The sequence below is a fragment of the Pseudophryne corroboree genome, chromosome 11 (assembly GCF_028390025.1).
Source record: "Pseudophryne corroboree isolate aPseCor3 chromosome 11, aPseCor3.hap2, whole genome shotgun sequence".
Classification (NCBI taxonomy): Eukaryota; Metazoa; Chordata; class Amphibia; order Anura; family Myobatrachidae; genus Pseudophryne; species Pseudophryne corroboree.
This window is the reverse complement of record NC_086454.1, coordinates 286,792,564-286,813,478: the sequence shown is the minus strand read 5'-3', so window position 1 is coordinate 286,813,478 and position 20,915 is coordinate 286,792,564. Positions and strand designations below refer to the sequence as shown.

Here is a 20,915-nt window from a genome sequence, read left to right as displayed (position 1 = left end):
GCGGTTCCGAGCGTTCAGTTCACCAATACATTCTGCTTTATTTCATCCCTTCGGTGCCGCAGTCAAGCGGCGTGGGCAGCCGGCGCCCAACATTTTCAAAGGAAATACCGAATAATTGCAATCAGCAGAGGCTGGGGTAAGCACAATACGAGACTGTCAAAATAGCGTTCCATGCTTAAATGTCATTGTGCTGTGCACGGAATTGTGCTAATTAAAATCACCCGTAAAAAGCCTTTTCTAAAATACGGAATAAGTATTGGGAGCAGATATTATAAAGTGGACAAAACAAAGGTGAACTGTTTATATTCACACCACGGATGGACTTTTAAATCCATAAAATCATCTTATGAGCCTATACGTCTAATTAACCCACATGTGGAGCTCCCAGCAAGGAGCCTTTTTTTAATTACAAGTGCTATATTACCATCTGAAGCACAGGTGGTTATATCGTTTTAGGGGATTTTGTTAATATGTCCATCATTTGCTGCTACTAATAAGTATTGATGCTTGCTATACTATATATGCTGTGTTATCAAATTACAGGATACCAGGTTTTATTTTTGTGATTATCATATATATATATTTTTAATAAATTGTATAATACTTTCAATGACAGCGCTTCTTTGTTTTTTACCAGCTTAAAACTGAGCCTGCCCCCAGTAGATATGCCCCCAGTCAGTAGTTATGCCCCCAGTAAATATACCCCAGTCAGTTGTTATGCCCCAGTAGCTATGCCCCCAGTAAGTATGCCCCCAGTCACTTGTTATGCCCCATAGATATGCCCCGTCACTTGTTATGCCCCATTAGATATGCCACCAGTCAGTTGTTATGCCCCATTAGATATGCCCCCCTAGTAGCGACGCTTACACACACACACACATTAAAAGAAAAGAAAAAAACACAATACTCACCAGCCCCGCTCCTGCTTCCGGACCGTTGCCCTCAGAACTATGGGAGAGAAGTCATGACATCTCTCCTATAACACCGCACAGCAGCACACATACACTGCCAAAGCCGGAGCTCAGGAGTGAGCTCCTGCCTCTGGCTGCTACTGAGGGTAAGAAGCCAGGCGCCCACTACTAACAAAATCTCAGCGGGCGCCCGGCTAGGTGAGCCTGGCCGGGCCGGATCAAGTGGCTCTGCGGGCCTTATATGGCCCTCGGGCCTGAGGTTCCCCACCCCTGTTCTACTGTATACACAATGAAGACAGCTATTTTTTAACTGAGCCACTTTGTGCATCGTCCTGCTGTGATGTCACTAGTTCATAGGGGTTGAGTATGAAATGTTGGCTGTCGGGATGCCGGCGGTCAGGAGACCTACAGCTGCATCCCGACAGTCGAAATCCCGTCAAGGGGCGGTAAGTAGTCCAACTGTCCCCCTAACCCTCCCTTTAGGTGCCTAATCCTAACCCTCCCTGCACCCTAAACCAAACCACCACCCCCCATTCCCCCCGAATCCTAGTTCTAAGTCCCCCGGGGGATGCATAAGCTTAACTCACCCCCATCCCCGGCATAGAACTTACCTGCCCCGCTGTCTCAGCTATTAGAATACTGGTGCCGGAATCCCGCTGTGGGGAGGGTTAGGGTTCCCTTACCTTCGGATTTCAAGCAGTTGGGATACTGGCGTCGGCTTTCTGACCGCCGTCATCCTGACTGCTGGTCTCCCATACCCAACCCGCATAGACCGATTGGTGTGTATGTAAGTGTGAAATGTGATGGTGATGATACATCCCCTTGCCTGACAAGAGACTCTGGTTCTGGTTATAGCTGACACAGTGTTCAGTGTCACATAGAATGCTATTAGCAGACTTGCCTTTTTTGCTGCATTGTGAAATTGTGTACTGTTATTAAGCCTATTATCTATGAGCACCCCCAAATCTTTTTCTACTACCATTACCCCTATCATTTCCCCATTTAATGTGTAGGATGCAAGTTTGTTTTTAAGCTCAAAATGCATAACTTTGCATTTTTCTATATTGAAACTCATTCTCCATTTAGACGCCCAGGTTTCAAGTTTAAATAAGTCATTCTGTAGAGACTCCACATTGATTTCCGAATTAATTACCTTACACAGTTTAGTATCATCTGCAAAAATTTACACTGTGCTTTTCAGGCCTATACCTAGATCATTAATAAATATATTGAACAGTAGCGGGCCGAGTACGGACCCTTGTGGTATTCCGCTGACTACTGGTGCCCAGCTGGAGAACATCCCATTGACCACTACTCGTTGTACCCTGTTATCCAGCCAATTACTTATCCATGTACAAATAGTATTTCCTAGGCCAAGCTCCCTTAATTTGATGATCAGTCTCCTGTGAGGCACTGTATCGAAGGCTTTTGCAAAATCTAAATAGACCACATCCACTGCTTTTCCCTAGTCAAGATTATCGCTCACTTCCTCGTAGAAGCTAATTAAGTTAGTTTGGCATGATCTGTCCCTCACAAACCCATGCTGACTCTTGCTAATAATCTTAGTAGTCTGCAGATGTTCCTCTATGCAATCCCTCAAAATTCCTTCCAATATTTTAACCGCAATAGAGGTTAAACTAACGGGTCTATAGTTACAGGATGATTTTTAGTTCCCTTTTTAAATGTTGGTACTACCTCAGCTATATGCCAATACTTCGGTACCATGCCTGATCCAACTGAACTATAGAAAATCGAGTATAGGGGTTTTGCTAGCTGTGACCTGAGCTCCATAATAACCCTCGGGTGAAAACCATCTGGGCCAGGTGATTTATTAATGTTTATGTTGCTTAATCTCTCCAGGACTACTTCTTCACTTAAACGAGCATCTAGGCAAGAGTCATTACCTTCACTGTCATTATGCTCTACTATCACAGTCTGATCCTCCTTGGTGAATACTGATGAAAAAAAATTGTTCAGTATGTCCGCTTTTATTTTGTCATCGTTTATCAAGGCTCCCAGTTCATCTTTTAATGGGCCTACTTTCTCCTTTTTTTAACCTTTTACTGTTAATGTATTTATAAAACTTTTTAGGATTGGTTTTACTCTCTATAGCAATTTGCTTTTCGTTTACAATTTTAGCTGCTCTTATTACTTTTTTGCAACTTTTGTTGCATTCCTTGTAGTACTGGAATGACTCCTCCCCTCCATTAGATTTAAATGCTTTGAAAGCACGCCTCTTTTTAGCCATTTCTTCTTTGACCTCCTTATTAAACCACATTGGTTTGTGTTTAGTACTCCTGCGTTTACTGCCCATGGAAATTAATTTGTGAATATTGCTATCGAGCAACCCTTTTGAAGCATCCCACATCTCAGATGTCTTTACCATGAAACAAAACTTCCCAGTCAATGTCGTTTAGTGCCCGTCTCAGCATATTGAAGTTAGCTTTTCTAAAGTTTCATGTTTTGGTTGATAGCTACTACATGCATATATTACTGCTGTCAATTGTCTATGGCTACATGCGTTAAGATCTGAGCATTCAGCCTACCCACAGAATGGGAGGATCCAGTGGGGCCACATTTGTATGGTCAGGGGTAAAGCGCAGAGACGCATCGATCACTATCACTGGCCAACCAGATTTCATATGGAAATTATTAAAATTCATGGATTTATTTACGACTCACACAATAGACAGTTTTGGCCTTTAGTTTGTCTAAGTTGGCGAACAAATAGACATGTGTTACTAGATTTAAGTATTGTCTTTGCTAGTTTATTTATATGTAATCATCACTGAACCCGTGGTTTCTTGCAGTGTGCATGTTATGGCCATTACATGAAAAACTTCTGGGACAAAGTGCTTAGATTTAAACATTTATTTTTTTGCAGATGGATTTAGAAAAGTGGTAAACATTGAGCAAGGTGGGCTGGTGAAGCCAGAGAGAGATGACACAGAGTTTCAGCATCTGTACTTCCTGCAGGGACATGAACATCTGCTAGAGCACATAAAGAGGAAGGTAAGGCATACATATAATGTCATAATATATAAAATACAGCGCTTAAAAATCAGTGTAAGTGTATACGCAAAAACGGTAAAGTAAAAGGGTTAAATAATGTTTACAGCTCTTTTTAAGAGTTAATTTCTGTCCGTTAATGAGGAGTGGGTTCCAAAGTGTGCCGTTAATTGTTTGTAGCAGGAACAGAATTTTATGTGTTTCATATTAACTTAGTTTCCCTATCTCTATGTACCTGTGTGCCCGTGTGGTTTGTTTCCGTCAGTGATTCTTCCTTCGTGCATTGGTGGCTGGCGGTGAACACAGGTTTCTTTTCTGCTGTTTGCAATATCAGAGCCTACGTATATCGGTATACAATTGTAACATGAATATGTATTATTTCTTTTGTAAATATTAATATAGCAATAGCGTAATTGCGTATTTGTATATTTATATATATATATATATATATATATATGAAATGTAACGTAAATAGTATACACGTATTTGTTGTGGTGTGGAAATGGATGGGTCAGGAGAGTGAAAACGATTGCTGCGTCCCTTCCCCTGTATTGTATCTATGGCATGCTAAGCCCTTACGCGCTCGGGAAGACAGCAGAGAGGGGAGAATAGCCGCGTGCTGGTAACATGGGGAGGCCGTGCGCAAAGAGGGACCGTGCGCCGGTAACACGGGGGAGCCGTGTGCAGAAGGGAGACCGCGCGCCGGTAGAGAGAGGGGAGCCGTGTGCAAAGGGGGACCCGCGCGGCCGGTGGAGAAAGCATATAAAAGACGCTCTCAGCCGGCGGACGGGCAGTATGCTGATCCCCCTTGCAGTGCTGGCACCAAGCTCTCTCCGGCGCTGCTAAGAGCTGTAATGCTGTAAACATTACAGCAGCAGCCAGAGAGCTTTTGGGTAGTGCAGCCGGTCAAGGAAGTTTCTGTACTGGAAGACGGAGCGGCCGGGATTAAGAGGCAGGAGGGCAGGAGAAGCACTAAGTTAGCCTACCTGTCCTCAGTTCCCTAGGCTGCCGTTCCGCTCCAAAGCGTGGGCTGCTGTAGTGCCCCTGCTCCCGCAGACAGCTGTAAACATAACTGCGGGTAGCAGGAGGTAGAAGGCGGCGACAAGGCTGAGAGCCCCAGCATCTCCCACCCCCAGCAGCAGTGTAACAAGAAAGGAGGCGGCACCCTATACACCCACAATTCAGTGAGGGGGCCGTTCCATTGCTGAGACACCAGACAAAGGGAGGTGGCGCCTGCAAGCTAGAGCCAATAGGAGAGTCGGGGAAGAAAGTGACAGCACCGCTGATACACTGATGATCGTTAGTGATGAGCGGGTTCGGTTCCTCGGAAACCGAACCCCCCCGAACTTCACCCATTTTACACGGGTCCGAGGCATACTCGGATTGTCCCGTATGGCTCGGTTAACCCGAGCGCGCCGGAACGTCATCATCCTGCTGTCGGATTCTCGCGAGATTCGGATTCTATATAAGCAGCCGCGCGTCGCCGCCATTTTCACTCGTGCATTGGAAATGTTAGGGAGAGGACGTGGCTGGCGTCCTCTCTGTTTTATTGTTGAACTTGATTGTGCTTTATTGCTTAATTGTGGGGAGGACTGGGGAGCAGCTGTATAATATAGGAGGAGTACAGTGCAGAGTTTTGCTGATCAGTGACCACCAGTTGTATCCGTTCTCTGTCTGAAAAAAACGCTCCTTATCTGTGCTCAGTGTGCTGCATATATCTGTGCTCACACTGCTTAATTGTGGGGACTGGGGAGCAGCTGTATTATATAGGAGGAGTACAGTGCAGAGTTTTGCTGACAGTGACCACCAGTATACGTTGTCTGCCTGAAAAAAACGCTCCTTATCTGTGCTCAGTGTGCTGCATATATCTGTGCTCACACTGCTTAATTGTGGGGACTGGGGAGCAGCTGTATTATATAGGAGGAGTACAGTGCAGAGTTTTGCTGACAGTGACCACCAGTATACGTTGTCTGCCTGAAAAACACTCCATATCTGTGCTCAGTGTGCTGCATATATCTGTGCTCACACTGCTTTATTGTGGGCACTGGGGACCACCAGTATATTATATAGGAGGAGTACAGTGCAGAGTTTTGCTGACCAGTGACCACCAGTATACATTGTCTGCCTGAAAAACACTCCATATCTGTGCTGCATTGTAGTATATAGTAGGAGTACAGTGCATAATTTTGCTGACCACCAGTATATAATATATAGGAGTACGGTACAGAAGGCCACTGCTGTACCTACCTCTGTGTCGTCAAGTATACTATCCATCCATACCTGTGGTGCATTTCAGTTTTGCACAGTTTGCTGACCACCAGTATATAATATATATAGCAGTACGGTACAGTAGGCCACTGCTGTACCTACCTCTGTGTCGTCAAGTATACTATCCATCCATACCTGTGGTGCATTTCAGTTTTGCACAGTTTGCTGACCACCAGTATATAAAATATATAGCAGTACGGTACAGTAGGCCACTGCTGTACCTACCTCTGTGTCGTCAAGTATACTATCCATCCATACCTGTGGTGCATTTCAGTTTTGCACAGTTTGCTGACCACCAGTATATAATATATATAGCAGTACGGTACAGTAGGCCACTGCTATACCTACCTCTGTGTCGTCAAGTATACTATCCATCCATACCTGTGGTGCATTTCAGTTTTGCACAGTTTTCTGACCACCAGTATATAATATATATAGCAGTACGGTACAGTAGGCCACTGCTGTACCTACCTCTGTGTCGTCAGGTATACTATCCATCCATACATGTGGTGCATTTCAGTTTTGCACAGTTTGCTGACCACCAGTATATAATATATATAGCAGTACGGTACAGTAGGCCACTGCTGTACCTACCTCTGTATCGTCAAGTATACTATCCATCTATACCTGTGGTGCATTTCAGTTGTGCGCAGTATATATAGTAGTAGGCCATTGCTATTGATACTGGCATATAATTCCACACATTAAAAAATGGAGAACAAAAATGTGGAGGTTAAAATAGGGAAAGATCAAGATCCACTTCCACCTCGTGCTGAAGCTGCTGCCACTAGTCATGGCCGAGACGATGAAATGCCATCAACGTCGTCTGCCAAGGCCGATGCCCAATGTCATAGTAGAGAGCATGTAAAATCCAAAAAACAAAAGTTCAGTAAAATGACCCAAAAATCAAAATTGAAAGCGTCTGATGAGAAGCGTAAACTTGCCAATATGCCATTTACGACACGGAGTGGCAAGGAACGGCTGAGGCCCTGGCCTATGTTCATGGCTAGTGGTTCAGATTCACATGAGGATGGAAGCACTCATCCTCTCGCTAGAAAAATGAAAAGACTTAAGCTGGCAAAAGCACAGCAAAGAACTGTGCGTTCTTCTAAATCACAAATCCCCAAGGAGAGTCCAATTGTGTCGGTTGCGATGCCTGACCTTCCCAACACTGGACGGGAAGAGCTTGCGCCTTCCACCATTTTCACGCCCCCTGCAAGTGCTGGAAGGAGCACCCGCAGTCCAGTTCCTGATAGTGAAATTGAAGATGTCACTGTTGAAGTACACCAGGATGAGGATATGGGTGTTGCTGGCGCTGGGGAGGAAATTGACAAGGAGGATTCTGATGGTGAGGTGGTTTGTTTAAGTCAGGCACCCGGGGAGACACCTGTTGTCCGTGGGACGAATATGGCCATTGACATGCCTGGTCAAAATACAAAAAAAAACAGCTCTTCGGTGTGGAATTATTTCAACACAAATGCGGACAACAGGTGTCAAGCCGTGTGTTGCCTTTGTCAAGCTGTAATAAGTAGGGGTAAGGACGTTAACCACCTAGGAACATCCTCCCTTATACGTCACCTGGACCGCATTCATCAGAAGTCAGTGACAAGTTCAAAAACTTTGGGTGACAGCGGGAGTCCACTGACAACTAAATCCCTTCCTCTTGTAACAAAGCTCCTGCAAACCACACCACCAACTCCCTCAGTGTCAATTTCCTCCTTACCCAGGAAAGCCAATAGTCCTGCAGGCCATGTCACTGTCAAGTCTGACGAGTCCTCTCCTGCCTGGGATTCCTCCGATGCAGCCTACTGCTGCTGGCGCTGCTGTTGTTGCTGCTGGGAGTCGATCGTCATCCCAGAGGGGAAGTCGGAAGACCACTTGTACTACTTCCAGTAAGCAATTGACTGTCCAACAGTCCTTTGCGAGGAAGATGAAATATCACAGCAGTCATCCTGCTGCAAAGCAGATAACTCAGGCCTTGGCAGCCTGGGCGGTGAGAAACGTGGTTCCGGTATCCACCGTTAATTCAGAGGCAACTAGAGACTTGATTGAGGTAATGTGTCCCCGGTACCAAATACCATCTAGGTTCCATTTCTCTAGGCAGGCGATACCGAAAATGTACACAGACCTCAGAAAAAGAGTCACCAGTGTCCTAAAAAATGCAGTTGTACCCAATATCCACTTAACCACGGACATGTGGACAAGTGGAGCAGGGCAGACTCAGAACTATATGACTGTGACAGCCCACTGGGTAGATGTATTGCCTCCCGCAGCAAGAACAGCAGTAGCAGCATCTCGCAAACGCCAACTCGTTCCTAGGCAGGCTACGCTTTGTATCACCGCTTTCCAGAAGAGGCACACAGCTGACAACCTCTTACGGAAACTGAGGAACATCATCGCAGAATGGCTTACCCCAATTGGACTCTCCTGGGGATTTGTGACATCGGACAACGCCAGCAATATTGTGCGTGCATTACATCTGGGCAAATTCCAGCACGTCCCATGTTTTGCACATACATTGAATTTGGTGGTGCAGAATTATTTAAAAAACGACAGGGGCGTGCAAGAGATGCTGTCGGTGGCCCGAAGAATTGTGGGCCACTTTCTGCATTCAGCCACCGCGTGCCGAAGACTAGAGCACCACCAAACAGTCCTGAACCTGCCCTGCCATCATCTGAAGCAAGAGGTGGTAACGAGGTGGAATTCAACCCTCTATATGCTTCAGAGGATGGAGGAGCAGCAAAAGGCCATTCAAGCCTATACATCTGCCCACGATATAGGCAAAGGAGGGGGAATGCACCTGACTCAAGCGCAGTGGAGAATGATTTCAACGTTGTGCAAGGTTCTGCAACCCTTTGAACTTGCCACACGTGAAGTCAGTTCAGACACTGCCAGCCTGAGTCAGGTCATTCCCCTCATCAGGCTTTTGCAGAAGAAGCTGGAGACATTGAAGGAGGAGCTAAAACAGAGCGATTCCGCTAGGCATGTGGGACTTGTGGATGGAGCCCTTAATTCGCTTAACCAGGATTCACGGGTGGTCAATCTGTTGAAATTAGAGCACTACATTTTGGCCACCGTGCTCCATCCTAGATTTAAAACCTACGTTGTATCTCTCTTTCCGGCAGACACAAGTCTGCATAGGTTCAAAGACCTGCTGGTGAGAAAATTGTCAAGCCAAGCGGAACGTGACCCGTCAACATCTCCTCCTTCACATTCTCCCGCAACTGGGGGTGCGAGGAAAAGGCTAAGAATTCCGAGCCCACCCGTTGGCGGTGATGCAGGGCAGTCTGGAGCGAGTGCTGACATCTGGTCCAGACTGAAGGACCTGCCAACGATTACTGACATGTCGTCTACTGTCACTGCATATGATTCTCTCACCATTGAAAGAATGGTGGAGGATTATATGAGTGACCGCATCCAAGTAGGCACGTCAGACAGTCCGTACGTATACTGGCAGGAAAAAGAGGCAATTTGGAGGCGCTTGCACAAACTGGCTGTATTCTACCTAAGTTGCCCTCCCTCCAGTGTGTACTCCGAAAGAGTGTTTAGTGCAGCCGCTCACCTTGTCAGCAATCGGCGTACGAGGTTACTTCCAGAAAATGTGGAGAAGATGATGTTCATCAAAATGAATTATAATCAATTCCTCCGTGGAGACATTCACCAGCAGCAATTGCCTCCAGAAAGTACACAGGGACCTGAGATGGTGGATTCCAGTGGGGACAAATTAATAATCTGTGAGGAGGGGGATGTACACAGTGAAAGGGGTGAGGAATTGGAGGATGATGATGAGGTGGACATCTTGCCTCTGTAGAGCCAGTTTGTGCAAGGAGAGATTGATTGCTTCTTTTTTTGGTGGGGGCCCAAACCAACCAGTCATTTCAGTCACAGTCGTGTGGCAGACCCTGTCGCTGAAATGATGGGTTCGTTAAAGTGTGCATGTCCAGTTTATACAACATAAGGGTGGGTGGGAGGGGTGGGAGGGCCCAAGGACAATTCCATCTTGCACCTCTTTTTTCTTTCATTTTTTTTTGCATCATGTGCTGTTTGGGGACAATTTTTTTGAAGTGCCATCCTGCCTGACACTGCAGTGCCACTCCTAGATGGGCCAGGTGTTTGTGTCGGCCACTTGTGTCGCTTAGCTTAGTCACACAGCGACCTTAGTGCGCCTCTTTCATTTTTCTTTGCATCATGTGCTGTTTGGGGACAATTTTTTTCAAGTGCCATCCTGCCTGACACTGCAGTGCCACTCCTAGATGGGCCAGGTGTTTGTGTCGGCCACTTGTGTCGCTTAGCTTAGTCACACAGCGACCTTGGTGCGCCTCTTTTTTCTCTGACGTCCTAAGTGGATGCTGGGACTCCGTAAGGACCATGGGGAAGTGCGGCTCCGCAGGAGACTGGGCACAACTAAAAGAAAGCTTTAGACTACTGGTGTGCACTGGCTCCTCCCACTATGACCCTCCTCCAGACTTCAGTTAGAATCTTGTGCCCGGCTGAGCTGGATGCACACTAGGGGCTCTCCTGAGCTCCTAGAAAGAAAGTATATTTTAGGTTTTTTATTTTACAGTGAGATCTGCTGGCAACAGACTCACTGCAGCGAGGGACTAAGGGGAGAAGAAGCGAACCTACCTAACTGGTGGTAGCTTGGGCTTCTTAGGCTACTGGACACCATTAGATCCAGAGGGATCGACCACAGGACCCGACCTCGCTGTTCGGTCCCGGAGCCGCGCCGCCGGCCCCCTTACAGAGCCAGAAGCAAGAAGTGTTCCTGAAAATCGGCGGCAGAAGACTTCTGTCTTCAACAAGGTAGCGCACAGCACTGCAGCTGTGCGCCATTGCTCCTCATGCACACCTCACACTCCGGTCACTGATGGGTGCAGGGCGCTGGGGGGGGGGGGGGCGCCCTGAGGGCAATATAAGACACCTTGGCTGGCAAATCTACACCATATATAGTCAGGAAGGCTATATAGGTGTAAAAATACCCCAGCCAGAATTCCAGAAAAAGCGGGAGAAGTCCGCCGGAATAGGGGCGGGGCCATCTCCCTCAGCACACTGGCGCCATTTTTCCCTCACAGCACCGCTGGAAGGACGCTCCCTGGCTCTCCCCTGCAGTGTACAAGCTACATAAGGGTAAAAAAGAGAGGGGGGGCACTAAATTTAGGCGCAGTATATGTAATATAAGCAGCTATAAGGGAAAAACACTCATTTATAGTGGGATCCCTGTGTTATATAGCGCTCTGGTGTGTGCTGGCATACTCTCTCTCTGTCTCCCCAAAGGGCTTTGTGGGGTCCTGTCCTCTGTCAGAGCATTCCCTGTGTGTATGCGGTGTGTTGGTACGGCTGTGTCGACATGTTTGATGAGGAGGCTTATGTGGAGGCGGAACAGATGCCGATAAATGTGATGTCACCCCCTGCGGGGTCGACACCTGAGTGGATGGTGCTGTGGAAGGAATTACGCGACAGTGTCGACTCCTTGCATAAAAGGTTTGACGACATACCAAATGAGGGACAGCCGGCTTCTCAGCCTGTGCCTGCCCAGGTGTCTCAAAAGCCATCAGGGGCTCTAAAACGCCCGCTACCTCAGATGGCAGACACAGATGTCGACACGGATACTGACTCCAGTGTCGACGACGATGAGACTAATGTAACTTCCAATAGGGCCACACGTTACATGATTGAGGCAATGAAAAATGTGTTACACATTTCTGATGTTACCCCGGGTACCACAAAAAAGGGTATTATGTTTGGAGAGAAAAAACTACCAGTGATTTTTCCTCCATCTGAGGAATTAAATGAAGTGTGTGAAGAAGCGTGGGCTTCCCCTGATAAGAAACTGGTAATTTATAAGAGGTTACTAATGGCGTACCCTTTCCCGCCAGAGGATAGGTCACGTTGGGAAACATCCCCTAGGGTGGATAAAGCGCTCACACGCTTGTCAAAGAAGGTGGCACTACCGTCTCCGGATACAGCCGCCCTGAAGGAATCTGCTGATAGAAAGCAGGAGGCTATCCTGAAGTCTATATATACACACACAGGTGTTATACTGAGACCAGCTATTGCTTCAGCATGGATGTGCAGTGCTGCAGCTGCGTGGTCAGATTCCCTGTCGGAAAATATTGATACCCTAGACAGGGACACTATATTGCTAACCGTAGAGCATATTAAAGACGCACTCTTCTACATGAGGGATGCACAGAGGAATATTTGCCGGCTGGCATCTAAAATAAGTGCAATGTCCATTTCTGCCAGGAGAGGGTTATGGACTCGGCAGTGGACAGGAGATGCAGATTCTAAAAGGCACATGGAAGTTTTGCCTTATAAGGGTGAGGAGTTGTTCGGGGATGGTCTCTCGGACCTCGTTTCCACAGCAACGGCTGGGAAATCTACATTTTTACCCCATGTTCCCTCACAGCCAAAGAAAGCACCGTATTATCAGGTACAGTCCTTTCGGCCCAATAAGGGCAAGCGGGTTAGAGGCGCGTCCTTTCTGCCCAGAGGCAGAGGTATAGGGAAAAAGCTGCAGCATACAGCCAGTTCCCAGTAGCAAAAGTCCTCCCCCGCTTCCTCTAAGTCCACAGCATGACGCTGGGTCTCCACAGGCGGAGCCAGGTACGGTGGGGGCCCGTCTCAAAAATTTCAGCAATCAGTGGGCTCGCTCACGGGTGGATCCCTGGATCTTTCAAGTAGTATCTCAGGGGTACAAGCTGGAATTCGAGACGTCTCCCCCCCGCCGTTTCCTCAAATCTGCCTTACCAACAACTCCCTCAGACAGGGAGGCAGTGTTACAGGCAATTCACAAGCTGTATTCACAACAGGTGATAGTAAAGGTGCCCCTACTTCAACAAGGATGGGGTTACTATTCCACAATGTTTGTGGTACCGAAACCGGACGGTTCGGTGAGACCCATTTTAAATTTGAAATCCTTGAACACGTATATAAAAAAAGTCAAGTTCAAGATGGAATCGCTCAGGACGGTTATTGCAAGCCTGGACGAGGGGGATTACATGGTATCACTGGACATCAAGGATGCTTACCTGCATGTCCCCATTTACCATCCTCACCAGGAGTACCTCAGATTTGTGGTACAGGATTGTCATTACCAATTCCAGACGTTGCCGTTCGGTCTATCCACGGCTTCGAGGGTCTTTACCAAGGTAATGGCCGAAATGATGATACTCCTTCAAAAGAAGGGAGTTTTAATTATCCCGTACTTGGACGATCGCCTGATAAAGGCGAGGTCCAGGGAGCAGTTGTTGGTCGGGGTAGCACTATCTCGGGAGGTGCTACAACAGCACGGCTGGATTCTAAATATTCCAAAGTCACAGCTGATCCCTACGACACGTCTACTGTTCCTGGGGATGGTTCTGGACACAGAACAGAAAAAAGTGTTTCTCCCGGAGGAGAAGGCCAAGGAGCTGTCATCTCTAGTCAGAGGCCTCCTAAAACCAAAACAGGTGTCGGTGCATCACTGCACGCGGATCCTGTGAAAGAAGGTAGCTTCCTACGAAGCAATTCCATTCGGCAGGTTCCATGCAAGAACTTTTCAGTGGGACCTGTTGGACAAGTGGTCCGGATCGCATCTTCAGATGCATCGGCTGATAACCCTGTCTCCAAGGACCAGGGTGTCTCTGCTGTGGTGGCTGCAGAGTGCTCATCTTCAAGAGGGCCGCAGATTTGGCATACAGGACTGGGTCCTGGTGACCACGGATGCCAGCCTTCGAGGCTGGGGGGCGGTCACACAGGGAAGAAACTTCCAAGGACTGTGGTCAAGTCAGGAGACTTCCCTGCACATAAATATTCTGGAACTGAGGGCCATTTACAATGCCCAAAGTCAGGCAAAACCCCTGCTTCAAAACCAGCCGGTACTGATCCAGTCAGACAACATCACGGCGGTCGCCCATGTAAACCGACAGGGCGGCACGAGAAGCAGAACGGCGATGGCAGAAGCCACAAGGGTTCTCCGATGGGCGGAAAATCACGTGTTAGCACTGTCAGCAGTGTTCATTCCGGGAGTGGACAACTGGGAAGCAGACTTCCTCAGCAGGCACGACCTCCACCCGGGAGAGTGGGGACTTCATCCAGAAGTCTTCCAACTGATTGTAAACCGTTGGGAAAGGCCACAGGTGGACATGATGGCGTCCCGCCTAAACAAAAAGCTAGAAAAGTATTGCGCCAGGTCAAGAGACCCGCAGGCGATAGCTGTGGACGCTCTAGTGACACCGTGGGTGTACCGGTCGGTTTATGTGTTCCCTCCTCTTCCTCTCATACCAAAAGTACTGAGGATAATAAGGAGAAGAGGAGTAAGAACTATACTCATTGTTCCGGATTGGCCAAGAAGAGCTTGGTACCCGGAACTTCAAGAAATGATCTCAGAGGACCCATGGCCTCTGCCGCTCAGACAGGACCTGCTGCAGCAGGGGCCCTGTCTGTTCCAAGACTTACCGTGGCTGCGTTTGACGGCATGGCGGTTGTACACCGGATCCTGAAGGAAAAGGGCATTCCGGAGGAAGTCATTCCTACGCTGATTAAAGCTAGGAAAGAAGTAACTGCAAACCATTATCACCGCATATGGCGAAAATATGTTGCGTGGTGTGAGGCCAGGAAGGCCCCAACGGAAGAATTTCAGCTGGGCCGTTTCCTGCACTTTCTACAGTCAGGGGTGACTATGGGCCTTAAATTGGGTTCCATTAAGGTCCAGATTTCGGCTCTATCGATTTTCTTCCAGAGAGAACTGGCTTCACTACCTGAAGTTCAAACTTTTGTTAAGGGAGTGCTGCATACTCAGCCCCCTTTTGTGCCTCCAGTGGCACCTTGGGATCTCAACGTGGTGTTGGATTTCCTAAAGTCACACTGGTTTGAGCCACTTAAAACCGTGGAATTTAAATATCTCACGTGGAAAGTGGTCATGTTGTTGGCCTTGGCTTCGGCCAGGCGTGTATCAGAATTGGCGGCTTTGTCATGTAAAAGCCCTTATCTGATTTTCCATATGGATAGGGCAGAGTTGAGGACTCGTCCCCAATTTCTCCCTAAGGTGGTGTCCGCCTTTCATCTGAACCAACCTATCGTGGTGCCTGCGGCTACTAAAGACTTGGAGGCTTCCAAGTCGTTGGATGTAGTAAGGGCCCTGAAAATTTATGTTTCCAGGACAGCTGGAATCAGAAAGACTGACTCGCTATTTATCCTGTATGCGCCCAACAAGTTGGGTGCACCTGCTTCAAAGCAGACGATTGCTCACTGGATCTGTAGTACGATTCAGCTTGCACATTCTGCGGCTGGACTGCCGCATCCTAAATCAGTGAAAGCCCATTCCACGAGGAAGGTGGGCTCTTCTTGGGCGGCTGCCCGAGGGGTCTCGGCTCTACAACTTTGCCGAGCAGCTACTTGGTCGGGGTCAAACACATTTGCTAAATTCTACAAGTTTGACACCCTAGCTGAAGAGGACCTAGAGTTTGCCCATTCGGTGCTGCAGAGTCATCCGCACTCTCCCGCCCGTTTGGGAGCTTTGGTATAATCCCCATGGTCCTTACGGAGTCCCAGCATCCACTTAGGATGTCAGAGAAAATAAGAATTTACTCACCGGTAATTCTATTTCTCGTAGTCCGTAGTGGATGCTGGGCGCCCATCCCAAGTGCGGATTGTCTGCAATACTTGTATATAGTTATTGTTTAACTAAAGGGTTATTGTTGAGCCATCTGTTGAGAGGCTCAGTTGTTATCATACTGTTAACTGGGTATTGTATCTCGAGTTATACGGTGTGATTGGTGTGGCTGGTATGAGTCTTACCCGGGATTCAAAATCCTTCCTTATTGTGTCAGCTCTTCCGGGCACAGTATCCTAACTGAAGTCTGGAGGAGGGTCATAGTGGGAGGAGCCAGTGCACACCAGTAGTCTAAAGCTTTCTTTTAGTTGTGCCCAGTCTCCTGCGGAGCCGCTATTCCCCATGGTCCTTACGGAGTCCCAGCATCCACTACGGACTACGAGAAATAGAATTACCGGTGAGTAAATTCTTATTTTTCTTTGCATCATGTGCTGTTTGGGGACAATTTTTTTGAAGTGCCATCCTGCCTGACACTGCAGTGCCACTCCTAGATGGGCCAGGTGTTTGTGTCGGCCACTTGGGTCACTTAGCTTAGCCATCCAGCGACCTCGGTGCAAATTTTAGGACTAAAAATAATATTGTGAGGTGTGAGGTGTTCAGAATAGACTGAATATGAGTGGAAATTGTGGTTATTGAGGTTAATAATACTATGGGATCAAAATGACCCCCAAATTCTATGATTTAAGCTGTTTTTGAGGGTTTTTTGTAAAAAAAAACCGAATCCAAAACACCCGAATCCGACAAAAAAATTTCAGGGAGGTTTTGCCAAAACGCGTCCGAATCCAAAACACGGCCGCAGAACCGAATCCAAAACCAAAACACAAAACCCGAAAAATGTCCGGTGCACATCACTAAATTGATCGTGGAGGTGTAAGTGAACTATTAACACCTGCACATATTAAGTGTTTGAGGCTGCCCCACAGATATGAGAGACATACAGCTGCACACATATGTTTAGACTGTGTTACCCAGAGGAAATTCTTATTGCACACTAAAGTTAACCCCTTAAAGAACTGAGAACTAAAAATATACATAAAATAAGATTTTAAACCTACCGGTAAATCTATTTCTCCTAGTCCGTAGAGGATGCTGGGGACTCCGTAAGAACTATGGGGTATAGACGGGCTCCGCAGGAGATAGGGCACCTAAAAAGAACTTTGACTATGGGTGTGCACTGGCTCCTCCCTCTATGCCCCTCCTCCAGACCTCAGTTAGAGAACTGTGCCCAGAGGAGATGGACAATACAAGGCAGGATTTAGCAATCCAAGGGCAAGATTCATACCAGCCCACACCAATCATACCATGTAACCTGGAACAAACATAACCAGTTAACAGTATGAACAAACGACAGTAACGGTCCAAGGCCCTCATTCCGAGTTGTTCGCTCGCAAGGCGAATGTAGCAGAGTTACACACGCTAAGCCGCCGCCTACTGGGAGTGAATCTTAGCTTCTTAAAATTGCGACCGACGTACGCGCAATATTGCGATTACAAACGAGTTAGCAGTTTCTGAGTAGCTCCAGACTTACTCTGCCTGTGCGATCATTTCAGTGCTTGTCGTTCCTGGTTGACGTCACAAACACACCCAGCGTTCGCCCAGGCACTCCCACCGTTTCACCGGCCACTCCTGCGTTTTTTCCGGAAACGGTAGCGTTTTCAGCCACACGCCCCTGAAACGCCGTGTTTCCGCCCAGTAACACCCATTTCCTGTCAATCACATTACGATCGCCGGAGCGAAGAAAAAGCCGTGAGTAAAAATACTTTCATCATAGTAAAGTTACTTGGCGCAGTCGCAGTGCGAACATTGCGCATGCGTACTAAGCGGATTTTCACTGCGATGCGATGAAAAATACCGAGCGAACAACTCGGAATGAGGGCCCAAGACCGATGTCCACTGTAACATAACCCTTATGTAAGCAACAACTATATACAAGTCTTGCAGAGTTTCCGCACTGGAACGGGCGCCCAGCATCCTCTACGGACTAGGAGAAATAGATTTACCGGTAGGTTTAAAATCTTATTTTCTCTTACGTCCTAGAGGATGCTGGGGACTCCGTAAGGACCATGGGGTTTATACCAAAGCATCCAATCGGGCGGGAGAGTGCGTATGACTCTGCAGCACCGACTGAGCAAACGCTAGGTCCTCATCAGCCAGGGTATCAAACTTGTAGAATTTAGCAAAAGTGTTTGACCCCGACCAAGTCGCCGCTCGGCAAAGTTGTAATGGCGAGACGCCTCGGGCAGCCGCCCAAGAAGAGCCCACCTTCCTAGTGGAATGGGCCTTTACCGAATTTGGTACCGGCAATCCAGCCGTAGAGTGAGCCTGCTGAATCGTATTACAGATCCAGCGAGCAATAGTCTGCTTCGAAGCAGGAGCGCCAATCTTATTGGCCGCATACAGGACAAACAGAGCCTCTGTTTTCCTAATTCTAGCCGTCCTGGCTACATAAATTTTTAAGGCCCTGACTACGTCCAGGGATCTGGAATCCTCCAGGTCACTTGTAGCCACAGGCACCACAATAGGTTGATTCATATGTAACGAAGAAACCACTTTAGGCAAAAATTGCAGTCGTGTCCTCAATTCAGCTCGATCCACATGAAAAATCAAATAGGGGCTCTTGTGTGACAAAGCCGCCAATTCTAACACTCGCCTTGCTGATGCTAAGGCCAACAACATGACCACCTTCCAGGTAAGAAATTTCAACTCAACCTTGTTAAGCGGTTCAAACCAGTGTGATTTTAGGAACTGCAACACCACGTTCAGGTCCCATGGTGCCACTGGAGGCACAAAAGGGGGCTGGATGTGCAGCACTCCCTTTACAAACGTCTGGACTTCTGAAAGAGAAGCCAATTCCTTCTGAAAGAAAATCGAGAGGGCCGAAATCTGTACCTTAACAGAGCATAATTTCAGGCCCATATCCACTCCTGTCTGTAGGAAGTGGAGAAAACGACCCAGATGAAAATCTTCTGTAGGTGCATTCTTGGTTTCACACCAAGACACATACTTTCGCCAGATACGGTGATAATGCTTAACCGTCACCTCCTTCCTAGCCTTTATTAAAGTAGGGATGACCTAATCCCGAATCCCCTTTTTCGCTAGGATTCGGCGTTCAACTGCCATGCTGTCAAACGTAACCGCGGTAAGTCTTGAAATACACAGGGCCCCTGCTGCAACAGGTCTTCCCTCAGAGGAAGAGGCCAGGGATCTCCTGTGAGCATCTCTTGTAGATCCGAGTACCAGGCCCTTCGAGGCCAGTCTGGGACAACGAGTATCGTTCGTACTCTTCTTCGTCTTATGATCCTCAACTCTTTTGTGATGAGAGGAAGAGGAGGAAACACGTAGACCGATTTGAACACCCACGGTGTTACCAGAGCGTCTACTGCTATTGCCTGAGGGTCCCGAGACCTGGCGCAGTACCTCCGAAGTTTTTTGTTGAGGCTTGATGCCATCATGTCTATTTGAGGAGTTCCCCAAAGACGTGTTACTTCTGCAAAGACTTCTTGATGAAGTCCCCACTCTCCTGGATGGAGATAGTGTCTGCTGAGGAATTCTGCTTCCCAGTTGTCCACTCCCAGAATGAAGACAGCTGAAGAGCGCTTACATGATTTTCTGCCCAGCGAAGGATCCTTGTGGCTTCCGCCATCGCGACTCTGCTTTTTGTCCCGCCTTGGCGGTTCACATGAGCCGCTTCTGTGACATTGTCTGACTGAATCAGAACCAGTAGGTTTCGAAGAAAACTCTCCGCTTGTCGAAGGCCGTTGTAAATGGCCCTGAGTTCCAACACGTTGATGTGTAGACAGGACTCCTGGTCTGACCAAAGACCCTGAAAATGTTTTCCCTGTGTGACCGCTCCCCATCCTCGGAGGCTCGCGTCCGTGGTAACCAGGATCCAATCCTGAATTCCGAACCTGCGACCCTCCAGGAGGTGAGCACTTTGCAACCACCACAGGAGGGACACTCTGGTCCCTGGGGACAGAGTTATTTTCCGATGTAAGTGCAGATGGGACCCGGACCACTTGTCCAGAAGGTCCCATTGAAAAATCCTTGTATGGAACCTGCCGAAGGGAATGGCCTCGTAGGCCGTAACCATTTTCCCCAGAACTCGAGTGCATTGGTGAACTGACACCCTTTTCGGTTTTAGCAGGTCTCTGACCATGTTCTGGATGTCTTTGGCTTTCTCTATTGGGAGGAAGACCTTCATTTGTTCCGTATCCAGTATCATACCTAGGAACGGTAGTCGAGTTGTCGGAATCAACTGTGACTTTGGTAGATTTAGAATCCAACCGTGTTGCTGGAGCACTCTCAGCGAGAGCGCCACACTGCTCAGCAATTTCTCCCTTGATCTCGCTTTTATCAGGAGATCGTCCAAGTATGGGATAATTGTGACTCCATGCTTGTGCAGGACCACCATCATTTCCGCCATTATCTTGGTGAAAATCCTCGGGGCCGTGGAGAGTCCAAACGGCAACGTCTGAAATTGGTAATGACAATCCTGTACAGCGAATCTCAGGTATTCCTGATGGGGGGCATATATGGGGACATGAAGGTACGCATCCTTTATGTCCAGAGACACCATAAACTCCTCCTCCTCCATGTTGGCTATTATCGCTCTGAGAGATTCCATTTTGAATTTGAATCTTTTTATGTACAGGTTTAGGGATTTCAGATTCAAAATAGGTCTGACCGAACCGTCCGGTTTCGGGACCACAAATAGGGTTGCGTAGTAACCTCTTCCCTGCTGGTGCAGGGGAACCTTGATTATCACTTGCTGTATACACAGCGTTTGAATTGCAGCTAACACTATATCCCTTTCCGATGTGGAAGCTGGTAGGGCCGATTTGAAAAATTGGCGCGGGGGCACCTCCTCGAATTCCAATTTGTAACCCTGGGAAACTATTTCCAACACTCAGGGATTCAGGTCCGAACTGACCCAGGCCTGACTGAAAAGTCGAAGACGTGCCCCCACCAGTGCGTACTCCCAGAGGGGAGCCCCAGCATCATGCTGTGGGTTTTGGAGCAGCCGGGGAGGATTTTTGTTCCTGGGCACCTGCCGAAGCAGGTGCTCTCTTGCCTCTGCCCTTACCTCTGGCGAGGAAAGAGGATCCCCGACCTCTTTTGGACTTGTGCGACCG

General features: G+C 47.9%; 1 protein-coding gene across 1 annotated transcript in view; it reads left to right on the top strand.

Annotated features, from left to right (window-relative positions):
* Positions 1–20,915, top strand: part of HSF4 (heat shock transcription factor 4) — a 101,967-nt gene that overhangs the window by 10,095 nt on the left and 70,957 nt on the right. The window contains exon 3 of the mRNA XM_063944240.1: positions 3,796–3,923. Within this exon, the coding sequence (XP_063800310.1) occupies positions 3,796–3,923 (128 nt within the window). The remainder of the gene's footprint in view (positions 1–3,795; positions 3,924–20,915) is intronic.